Below are 12,156 nucleotides of genomic sequence, written 5' to 3'. Positions count from 1 at the left end.
TGTGTCACTGGAGGGAGCGGTCCTGGATACCAGAGTAGGAGGAATTTTCTCATTAGAAGGAAAGTCAGGGGTTATAACTCTGGACTTCCACTGTTTGAAGCTGCGCCAGCGGCAGGGGTGCCCCTGCCCTGTGAGGTAAGGGTAGGAATGGGAGGAGGGGGTTTCCTACTGATGTTGTTTCTGGCCAAGTTAACTTGAAATCTTCAGAGCAGGTTTTCTTATGGGCAAAGAAAAAGCTAAGATGCCAGGCGTGAAGGGCATAGGAATTGGAGTTATTGAAAAGTTAGGTTTTTATTCCAGTGCAACCATCTGTGTGGACTCTGTGTCTCCTAAAACATAAAATGCATATACTTGTACTATCTACCCCACCCCTAGTTATTATGAGGAACATGCTTTGTAAACTTTAAGCACCGTATAATCTTGTCATTGGCTAATTAGGTGATGCAATGGATAGAGTACTGGGCCTGGCGTCAGGAGTGCCTGAGTTCAAATGCAGCCTCACTTATTAGCTGTGTGACCCTGAGCAAGTCACTAAATCTCAGCCTGCCTCAGTTTCTTCAACTGCAAATTGGGGATAATAGCACGTACCTTGCTGAGTTGTCATGAGGATGAAATGAGATAGTTGTAAAGTCATTAGAACAGTGCTGGCACATAGTGGGTGGTGTATAAATGCTTATGCCTTTCCCTTGTTCCCTAATAGAGCAGAGAGAGAAAGACAGAGACAGACAGAAAGACAGACAGACACAGATACACACGCACACAGGCAGAGACAGAGAGGAAGACACACACAATATGGATGGAGTAGAAGGAAGATATGTGGTTTTGAGGGCATGTATCTATAAGGGGAGGTAAGTACCCACAGCAGAAAAACAGCTAAACATCCCTCATAAGAGTCCCTTACCTCCTGGTAACCAAAGCAAAGATTTCACAGCCAGCTTGGTGTAAGACAGGCTGCCATGCCCTTGAGCTATAGGAAGGCCTGGAGCTTGTGCCAATAAGCCTTCCAGTCATTACCAAGTCATACCCTCTTGTCTGGGAAATTCAAGACACTCTGGGTGTGGAGGGAGGAGAGGGCGGGTCTAAAATCACCTCCTTCACAATTACTTTCGGCTGTTGCTCTCAGTTGACTGCCCCCCCCCCCCCCCCCCGCTCCCCTCCCCCCAATAAAGCCAAAAGGACAAATTGAATCTTTATTCCACCTGATCACCCTTTAGATACTAGAAGACAGCAATCACATCTCTCCTGGGTCTTTTCTTCTTAAAACTGAACAGCTCCAGTTCCTTTAACTGCTCATCATATGGTCTGAGCCTATAATCTAAACCACTGTGATGCCTCATGATGACTTTCTGAGATCTTGGCACAAAGAGGGGATCAAGGACTAACTGGCTTCCAGAGGATTTTGAAGGCAGAGAGGGCCCAAGCTGAGCTGACCAGACCTTGAGATGGCCGGGTCCAGAGCAGTGGTCTCAGGAGTGACTGGGTCCTTTGAAACATGCTACATGGAAGTCTATAGCCCCAGAGGTCCTAGAGCTGCCTCGAATTTGAGGGTGGGGGAGTATCCCTTAAGATCTCCCCATCAGCAAACTATACCATGGATTGTAGTCATTTGTCAGGCCCTCGGGGTGGGGGGGCTGGATGTCCCCTAATCAGGGCTCCTTCTACAGCCTCCCCTGCCCACACACCCTGGAAAAGCAGCAAACATGAAAATGCAACCATTATATACCCTCCTTTGCTCTCTCTCTCTCTCCTCATTTTCTTCAAACAAACTGGCATGCTGTGATGGTTTCATACTGGATGTCAGTCCAAAGCTGTGGTAATGATGAAGAAATGGAAGGGGGAGAGAGGAGGAAGAGAATGAAAATGTGTGTGTCTCTGTGTGTGTGTGTGTGTGTCTGTGTGTGTGTTTGTGTTTACCAAAAATACAGGACCACCAGCATTGTGTAAACAGAATGACCAAAGCCGTGAAGCCTGAGACCAGCCCACAGGTCCCACAGGTGACTGGCAGGTCTCCCAAGGAACATGCCCATGCTGGCACAACAGCAGCTCTTTCTGTAAACGATTGTCTTACCCTCTTTCTTCCCCCATGGATGTGCAGTGGGGTGAATTGATTTGGTCTTTGGGGTGATTTTGGCTTCCTTGGGCTGGCTGGTCCCACAACGTGGTAGGGCATGGTATCATTCTATAGTAGAGCTCAATGCCTTCTCCGTAATCAAATGGGGGGGGGGGGGAAAGGCCAAAGACCCATTAAGGACTGCCTCAGATCAACTTGATTGGGGCTGGGTTTTCCCATGCTCATGACTGTAGGGTCACTCAACTGGATCAGACCCAGGAACATCTGGGGCCTGCCCCAACATGGCCTTTTCCCGTTCCCTTTATAAATGCTCACTGTGAATAGGCTGAGCCTCGATGCCTCTTCTTTCTCTGCTCCTTCCCTTTTTTTCCCTTCTTTTCAAGAAAGTATGATTAAAGGGTTGGCCAGCTATGACTAGAGTGCCCCTTAAGGACAGTATCTGAAGCAGGGCTGGGGTAATATTAGGACATGGAGGCTTCAAACCATTGATCCCTTCCTACATCCTCTTTCTTCCTCACAGCCATGGCTCCCATCTGCAGGCATGGAGAACAGATCCTGAAGACCCAGATGTCAAACTGTTCTCTCCCTCTTTGTTAGGCCTGCGAAGGCACAGGATAACCCAGTGCAATGGGGAAGAGGAAACACAGAAAAGTAGGATCAGCAACACAATGGAGAACCAACCACAGCTCCAGAGACTCATCATGAATCTCTCTCTCTCTCTCTCTCTCTCTCTCTCTCTCTCTCTCTCTCTCTTTCTCCCTCTCTCCCTATCTATCTATCTATCCACATGTATACATACATATATATTTGGACATGACTAATGTGAAAATTTGTTTTGCTTGGCTATAATTTTTGATAAATTTTTTTTTCTTGCTTTCTTAATGGATGAGGAAATTCGGAACTGAAAATAAAATTGAATTAAAAAAAATAGGATCAAGCTGTCGGCCTCACCTCATATATAATAACCTCTACCAGGACAGGGACCAGTCGTCTCACACCTAACTGATGAGGATTGGGAGGCAGAGTGGTACAGTGGAGAGGGCAGCTCCTAAGTTGAAACCCGTGCTCTTTCTTTAGCTGTGTTGACCTTGTGAAAGTCATTTCATTCCTTTGGGCCTCAGTTTCATACATAAAGTGAGAGGGTAGATGATTCCAGAGGGCTTCTGATGGAACACACTGCCCACCTCCTGAAAAAGAGGTGAAGAACCCAAGGTTCATGATGAGATACAAGTTTTTGGTCGTGGCTAATGTGGGGATTTGTTTTGCCCATTTAGGAATATTTATTATGCAGGTTTTTTCCCCAAGTTTTGTGTGGGAGAGTGAATGGGCTCTAGCTGGTTATAGGGTTACCAAAATGGGGAGAAAGAAGAGAGGGTCATTGAGGCATTTTTTAAAAATGCACAGAAGAAAACAGAAGGAAGGTTTGTGAGAGATACAGAAGTAGAGGAGAGCTTTGGAAATAACATGAACTTTGTGTAGTTGGAGGAAAAGCTGCACACATAAAAGCTTTGTGGCTCCAAGCGCAATCTTTCTGTGCCCTGCTTTATATATGGAAATGCTCACCTTACTTGGTGTTAAGTTCAGAATTAAAAAAAAATCAGAGGGTTAAGCTAGATGATCTCTAAGTTGCCCTCCAAGTGTAGATCTGTGGTCCTATGAGATCACTGGGGGAAGAAGAAAGAGAACTCTCAGAATGACCTCATTGAAATGATGAACCATGGGGTATCCCATAAGACTCTCACCTTGCTTGTGAATGAGGGAGCAATGGATTATTGCCTTCTTCATTTTCCTTACTATGCCTGCCCCCTGAGAATGGAAAATGCCGTTATGCCCCACCAGATTAGCTTCCCCCATTGCTGAAAGAAACAAGCCAGATCCATCACTGTCAGGAAAAAAACAACCAAACCCTTTTATTGTGCAATCAGCTGCTTTCTACAGAAAATTCCTAAAAATATAGACTCTATAAAAACAATAAATCTGATATTTTTCTTCCTCCCTACAACTGAATCCAACCAAAGATTCCCACCCACCTCCATTCATTAAAAAGACTGGATACACGTCTGTCTAGATATCCACATATATAACACATATACATATGCTTCCACATGAGCAATATACATATACATTTCCATCTGTGCAATGCGTCATAGTGGAAAGACTGCTCCGTCTTGGAGTCCCTCCGGAATCCAATCTTGGCTCTGCCATTGACTAGCTCTGCCACCTCCCCTTCCTCTCTCTGGGCTCATTTGCTCATCTGCAAAACAAAGGGATGGGACCAGAGGAGCTCCAACACCCTTCTAGTTCTGATGGTCTACGTCACACAGGTGATGCTTGGAAAAGCTCTCATGTCAGAAATGTTTCCAGGTTTTTGAAAGCTCTCCATCTGGTCTCTACAGACCAGGGCATATATATCTGGATATGCAGACCAAAGTGGGTGTAGGGGAGTGATGGAGAAAGAAAATAAGCCATCTCTTATCTCTCTTCACTTTTGGAGAGTTGAGATGTCCCTTTCCAACCTTCCCCTTCTCTCTAGTTCACCCTCCCTTCCTGAGAAGTTGGGCTTCCAAAGCTGCCCAAAGGAGGCCACTGGCTGCATTAGTGACTTGCATTAACTTAACTCCTTGGATGGCGGATGACTGAGGTGGGTCCGGGAAATCATTTGGTAATTTGGGTAGACAAGGCAACATGGCCTAAATGTCTCTCTTCATGATTGGAAGTTTTAAAGTCATTGTTCAGACTAGACATGATTGATCCTTCAAGAGAGAACCTGCAGGTCCCAGACTTTAGCTTCTGAGGGTCTTGGTGAGGTAGATAGAACACCCTGTTTTGCAAGGGAGATGTGGGGAGAGGACAGAGAGCACTGAGAGACTGAATAGAAATTGGAGAAGCCTAGCTTCATTAATTCCATGGATATACTTATGTGGGAACCCTGTAATGACTTTAGTGACAATTGAAGACAAAGACCAACCAACCCCAAGTGGGTTAGGCTCTGGTCCAGACCTGGGAACATCAGAGCAGTCGCTCTGTGGCTAATGACAACAGCTTTGGAATGGATGAAAGGTGAGGGGCATAGTTGCCAAAAGAATCCAAATCAGTATCCATGGCCTGTACTACCATGATCTCTGGAGAGATATAGGGCCAAGGTGACAGGGAGATCACCTGAGGTAAATTGCTTTATTTCTCAGAAATGCAAGCCTAGCTCCTGGCATGGAGGGCCAAGGCTCATCTTGAGAGCACCCTTCAGGTACAGATCTACAGTCTCCTTACCACAAACACAGAACCCTGAGTTATCTTGGGAAACCTCAAGTCATCAGGAAGACCACATGCCAGGGTCTGCTCTGCTTAGTGGTCTGGTCACACCTCATTCCTGTGACACTTTGGGGCTAAAAAAGGCCATGCTCTGGGTGTCTGGATTCTCTCTGGTACTCTCCGATAGCCATCACAATGCCTCGAATGTCCAATAGAAGGTCCAGGACCACTCTTCTGAGGAGATAGAGATGAGGTCTATACAGGAATGGGGGAAGCCCATCCTGATTTGGGTAGAAGGGCAGAGAGAGTGATGAGAGATCACTGCTGATGGTGGCAAAGACAGAATGAGAGGCAGCCCACTCCTCAGGGATGCATCCAATAGCTTCCAAACTTCCAGAGCTCTGTGCCTATAAAGCGAGAGGTGGCACCTGGGGGGCAGCAAAGAACAAGGCTTCATCCATCCCTCGACTCCTTCTAGAAAGTCAGCCGTAGAGGCAGATGAAAAGCAAAGGTAGAGGGAAGAGGAATCTCAGCACAGGAACAGACAGGAGGGAGAACTAGGCTAGCTTGGAAGGTTCCCAGAAAGCTGCCTCCTCTCAGGATGTGAATCCTACCCAGGCCCCTCCCTAGGAAATGAAGCCCTCCTCCTGAAGGAGGCCTGGTCTCTTCTCGATGTGCATGCTGCCTGGCTTGGGCTCACCCCCTTACACAGTCTCTTGGCCACAGGAAGGCAGCACCCCAAGGCTCCTGGTGGAAAACAGGAACAAACAATGGATTATAAACTCAGAAGGGGGAGCTGGATAACCAGGGATAGCCTCGGTGGGTCCTGCAAGCAGGTGGAAAGTGTGAGGTAAAGGCCCTGAGGAATCAGAGCGAAGACAAGAGCAGGCCTGGTACCCTTCTATGGACAAAGCAGGACTCTAGGGGTGCCAGCATTTGCCATAGGACCTTCTCCTTGGTTAAAAGTAGTTTGGCAGGGGATAAAACCACACTATTAATGACTTTCCATCTCTCTCATATCTCACTCCAATCCTCCTTTCACATACTGTACCCTCTCCTTTGATTCTCAAAATGTATGTGTACACACTTACTTAGACCCAACTCTAGGTTCATATCCTTTCAGGCATGTCATATCAGTATGAGGCCAATTCCAGAAGTGCTGAAAAGCTCTCCTGACACTCCTTCCATGGTTCTTGGTCCTAGTAACCAACCCCATTCTTTCTACCACCTTTGGACACATATAGTTCAAAGGGTTTGGCCATCACAGAACCTCCTCAAGTCAGTTCCTTGGATGCCAAACCTCTTCACCAAAAAAGGAATTCAAAAAGAGCTCATTCCCTCCAGGGCCAGCTCAGCTCTGCCTTCATTCACCTGGGGAGGTAGGTGCTATCTTCCTTCATGGGGACAGCTTAAAGGGTAGGTGGTGGGATAAAGTTTCCAATTAATCATCCTGGCTAAGCTGGAAGGGCCCACAGGGAAGGAAGAAAGGAAGAAACCGAGCAACTTTAGTTAGGGGCATTTTCAGGGCCTACTTCAATATGGGACCCCAGGAAGACCTCAGTTGATGATTTGCTGTCCCTTGTGAAGAGTGGTATGCTGAATAGGGCAGGCAGCTCAGAGGCTGCTCAAACTTAGCACACAACTTTCCCAGCTTCCTTCTCTTCCTACTTGAACAAAGAGAACAGAGATTATGAGCAGAGAGTGGACTTATGGGCTCACCATAGATCCACACCTAAGGCTACCTTCTCACTGGGGCTCAGGCTGCTCTGTATGGCTTTCAAGGCAAGCAGAGCCATCATCAAGCCAAACCAATCATTGCCTGCATTGACGTGATTGCTTCAGTCCAGCGAGAACCCCCTCTCCCAAGATGGATTGAGCCCTGAGGGAATTCCCAGGCTGCCCATGGAGATCAAGGCAGGAAATGGGAGACCCCATCACCAGAGGGGAGTGGAGGAGAGGAACCCAAGTCTCCAGCAGAGAAGAGAGCTGCATTCCAGAGACAGAATTCTAAAGATGGTCTCATCACCCGGGGGGCTTGTGTATTTATCAGAAGAATGAAGTGTGGCCAGCATGTTCCTGAGGGTTACTGCCAGCATCAACAGGACTTTTTATTAAGTATCACTTATAAATCAAAGTGAAACCAGACCTGCATCATCAGCCCAACTGTGTGTGGGTGCAGCAGAGGACAAATGGGCACGGAATAGCATTGGGGAGACACCAAGGAAGTGAGGGGGACTACAATGTGACAGGAGTTACCCTCCCCTTTCCTTCCCCCTCCCCAGGAGAGAAAAATCATCTAGACACAAGCAAAGCTACTACTAGGAGGCTACTCAGGACTGGGAGCTCCTGGGCTAAGGCAGGGCCTCAACCTGGAAACCTGATAGTGTCTTCAAGTGTGGTGGTTAAAAGGGGGAGAGGGAGTCTGAGACAGGACCTCCCTGGACAGTGGAAAAAGAAGGCAAGGATGTCTTTTCCCAAATTTAGAGGAGGGACCGTGGTGCTCCTTTAGGGGGAGAGGGGCTGGAAGATCTACTCGAAGGACAGTAGGTCTGGGTGAGGTCCTTCATTGTCAAGGCTGGCGGTCCTTGCCCGAGGTGGAGGGCTGCCATCTTCCTGGGACTCAGTCAGGCCAATAGGACCCAGACTGAGTTTGAGGCCATTTTTTTCAGTGAGGCTCGGGGAGGAGGCCCTTCTCCACTCAGTCGTCCTCAGCTTGAAATCACTCTGAGTGTCCTTGTGGATGAGGTCTGGTACTGACAAGGGGCCCTCTCCATTGGGCAGGGTCTCGCTCCCTGGCACCATCTCCGTGGAACCCTCTGGTCCCAGGCTGTCATCGGAGACCAACTCTCCTAGGCTGGGCACCGTGGAAGCTGGCTCTGGGGGTGGCCCAGCCAACAGCTCCGCCCCATATTCCAGGCTGCTCACAACAGGCTGGGGTGAAATCAGCATGTCTTGGGGGCTCTTCAGGGCCCGAGGAGTGCGCTTCCTGGTCACAGGAGGAGGTGGATCAAGGCGGGGGAATGCTTCCAACAGAGCTGACCTACAAGGAAAACAATAATAAAGATGTGTTTTCAATAAATCTTTTAACTTACTAGTGTGTGATGTCTGGCAAGTGTTTCAACAATCTGGCTAGCAGCTGTTGTGGGGGTGAAAAACCAACACAACCCCAACAACAAGAACGCTACCAGCATGCTGCAAAAGCCCAGGTTCTTTTGATCTGCTTCACTAGGGAAAGCAATGTTAAGGTGTTAACAAGCTTATTTTAATTCAGCATACAAATATCACTCACTTAGTTCAGGGGAAAAAGCCAGCATCCTGAACTTCAGAGCAAATACAAACAAAGTGCAAACATCAACAGACAGACCTTGACTGTTTCCAATCCCAATACATAGTTACCAGAGATTGACAAAGTCCCAACATCTGGGTTTACGAGCTGGAGGGCTCTTAGCTTCAGCTTCCCGGAGTCTCTGCATCAGCGCGTACCACCAAGAGTGAGAACCCAGCGCAAATGGCTCTGTCTTCTCTTTTTATTCCATTTCAGACGTCATCAAACGTCATCTGAATGACCAGAACTTAGGCTCCTATATTTGGCTCTTGAGTTAGCACCTCCCCTTAGTACCCTGGTTGCTTCACACTCACATAGGCTCAGCGCCTAATAGGGGTTTGGGCCTGGGACTTAGCACCTATAAGACTCAATGAAATACACTGAATTAATCAAAGGAAACAAAAGCCAAACTCTTCAAGGGCACTTGGTTGAACTGAGTGCTAAGAGCCCATTTTGCCTACCAACACAGCCAGTGACTTAACATTCTGAACCCCAGCTCCCTGTCCCCTCACCTCTAAAACAGAGATAACAATTCCACTATCTACCCAGGGAAGTTTTTGTGAGAAAAGCCCTGAGAATCACAGGATTCAGAAATGAAGAGGTCCTTAGAAATCGAATCCTCATTTTACATATATGGAAATGGAGACCCTTGTTTATATAATTGTGAGCTATTATTCTCTTCCTCCTGCGATCCATTCTGCATACCCCTGCCAGAAGAACCTTTTTTAATGTACAAATCTGGCCAGGTCACTTGTCTATTCCAAAATCTTCTGTGGCTTCCTGCAGCCCAGAGTAAATTTCAAGCTCCTCCTCTCCTTGGAATTCAAAGCTCTTGGTGCCAACCTAGCTTTCCAATCTTATCTCCTATTACTCCCCCTTATATACTCTTTGCTTCAGACCGCACTGGCCTGCTCTGCCCCATGAGCCAAACTTGCACTCAAGGCATGTCCCCTGAGCACTTCTGTTCAGCATGACCCCAACGTGCCGCCCAACTTAAGACAATGTGGTCCAACAGAGAGTGAGCTATCCTCAAAGCCACGTCAGTTCTGGGTTCAAGTTCAATCTCTGACATATGGTGGCTATGTGACCCTGGAGGGACCACTGTACTTGGAGAATTACAAGTGGGCCAGAACCCACCCAAAAACAACCTCTAGCAGCATTGGCAAGTTCACAATGAATAAGGAGAATCTTACTGATGATGCCAGTGAAACCACGGACACCCAAAGGGATGAGTTGGGGCATGGTGACCCAGAGGAAGAAGGCACATGGAGACTATCTGGGAATTGAGTAAGAATTCCTGCCCTCCTCTTGGGGAGAGAGTGGGGAGGGAATCTGAATAAAAATAAATCTATAATTCAGAGGCTGCTTAGGCTCAGAAAAGCTCAGAGTTGGAATAGAAGTCAGTGATTATGCAGATTTGTAAGTGAATAAGTATTCATCGACAATGTCCCCAACAAGGGGTCATACAGCCTCCTATCAAGACTCCAAGTGGAGTCTTCAAAGGTTATCCCTTTCACTTTTGGAGAGCTTAATTGTTAGCAAGTTTTTTTCTTTATATAGAGCTAAAATCCACCTCTCTGCAACTTCAATCCATTGTTCCTAGTAAAAACAAATCTTGCCCTACTTCCACATAGCAAATTTTTGGATATTCAAAGTTAGCTACCCCTAAGCGTTCCCTCTTCCATGCTATACATTTCCAGGTATTTCTAATGACTTTTGTCTCATTGATCAAATCCTCTGTCTCACCATCCTGGTCACCCTCTCCTCTGGATTGTCTCCAGTTTATCAATGTCCTTTCTAAAATATGTTGCCTAGAACTGAACACAAAACCAGTGCAGATTACAGTGGGACTCTCTGAGAATCACAGAATGAGGAAGCATCCAGTCTAAACCACAGCTAAAATATAACACCCTCCTTGATGGAACTAAGTGTTTGTTGGCCCTTCGCTCGCATATTCCCATCAAGGAAACCCACTGCCTCCTGAGGTGGCCCATTCTAATTCTGGTAAGTGCTAATGATTAGGAAGTATTTCTTTATAGGAAGCCTTAACTGTGCCTCTCTATCCACTGCTCCTAGTTCTGGCCTTGTGAACTAAATGGACAAGTGTAATGACACCCATTGAAAATCAGCAATCATGCCTCCTCTACATCTTGTCTTCTCTAGGATGAACACCCCAGTTCCTTCGACCACTCCTTATATGACATGAACTTAAGACCCTTAACTATCCCGAGAGTATTCCTCAGGACATCTGCCAGCTTACCAATGTTTTTCCTACAACAGGGGTGCCCACAAATGAATGCGATATTCCAGATGGCCTGATGGAGGCCGAGTGCAGCAAATCTATTAGCATCCTCTTTGAAAATCAATACTAACCAGCAGAAGTGAAGCTCCCTTTAGGGAAATTTCTTTCTGCATTCCCTCATTTGCCAGGAGACCCAGGACGTCAAGTGATTTAAAGCAACAATAACAACAAAACAAAAGTAGTACTATACACAGGGGTTATGAAGGGGTGAATGCAAGCCTGATTGCTATACTGTAAACCAATATTTTTTGAACTACCAGGAACAAAGTTGGGAAAAGAAGCCAAGACAGATTTTCATGTGTAAGCACCTGAATGTTTGCAGAATATCTACTAAGAGGTAAAATGACCTTTACTCCAAGGCCACACAGCTGATAAGTCTTGGAGGTCAAATTTGAACTGGGGTCTTCCTGACTCTAGGTTCCACCCTCTAACTACTGCACCACCTAGCTGCCCAAGATTAAGGTGGACAGGGAAAGGATTTTAGACCAAGAATGGGGTTGTGTGAATGGAAAGAAGGGGATGAAGAGGACTTGCCACCTGATTGGAGAAGGAGAATGAAGGGGAGGGATGAGTCAAAGATAATTCTGAGGTGATAAACTTGGATAGTCTTGGGAGATGGTGGTGACCTTACTAGAGACAGGAAAATTTGAAGGAGGAAAGGATTTATGAGGGGAGGGGGAGAAAGAGTGAATTCAAGTCCCCTGACCCAGACAAATTATACAGTAGGCACTAAAAATAATCTTGTAGAAGTGATCACTGAGCCAATGCCAGGGATCTTGAAGGCTTTCTGAAAGATAGGGAGAAGTGATAGAAGAATGGAGATGGGTAATTCAAAAGGGGAGAAAGACTAATACCAGAAAACTACCTGATAAGCTTGAGGCTTTCTCTGGTAAAATTCTAGGCTATGTTAGTAAATGATGAGCGTACTTAGAAAAAAAGGAAGTGGTACAGAACTTGGATCTGAGAGTTAGGCCAACTGCCATTGGACAGGTGAGAAAAACTGAGGTTCAAAGCTGTTAAATGATTTATCCAAGGTCTCCCAGTAACTAAGTAGCAGAGCCAGGATTCAAGTGCAGGTCTTCATATCCTAAAATCAGTGCTCGTTTCGCTGTACGCTATCGGTCAAGGTAGGTTCACTAAAAGTAAGTCATGCCAGACTCAGCCACATTTCTTTTATAGGATCAGGCATTTGGGAAAATCTCTTGTCCA

General features: G+C 46.6%; 1 protein-coding gene across 2 annotated transcripts in view; it reads right to left on the bottom strand.

Moving 5' to 3' along the window:
* Window positions 1–3,954: 3,954 nt before the first annotated feature.
* The window catches only part of LOC118846264 (nitric oxide synthase 1 adaptor protein), a 392,781-nt gene continuing 384,579 nt past the window's right edge, over window positions 3,955–12,156 (bottom strand). For both annotated transcript variants that reach the window (XM_036754593.1, XM_036754594.1), the window contains exon 12: window positions 3,955–8,360. In XM_036754593.1, coding sequence (XP_036610488.1) covers window positions 7,850–8,360 — 511 coding nt within the window. In that variant the 3' untranslated portion in view covers window positions 3,955–7,849. The remainder of the gene's footprint in view (window positions 8,361–12,156) is intronic.

The sequence above is a fragment of the Trichosurus vulpecula genome, chromosome 4 (genome assembly GCF_011100635.1).
Source record: "Trichosurus vulpecula isolate mTriVul1 chromosome 4, mTriVul1.pri, whole genome shotgun sequence".
Classification (NCBI taxonomy): Eukaryota; Metazoa; Chordata; class Mammalia; order Diprotodontia; family Phalangeridae; genus Trichosurus; species Trichosurus vulpecula.
The sequence above is the reverse complement of the archived record's forward strand: the minus strand, read 5'-3'. Positions and strand labels throughout refer to the sequence as shown.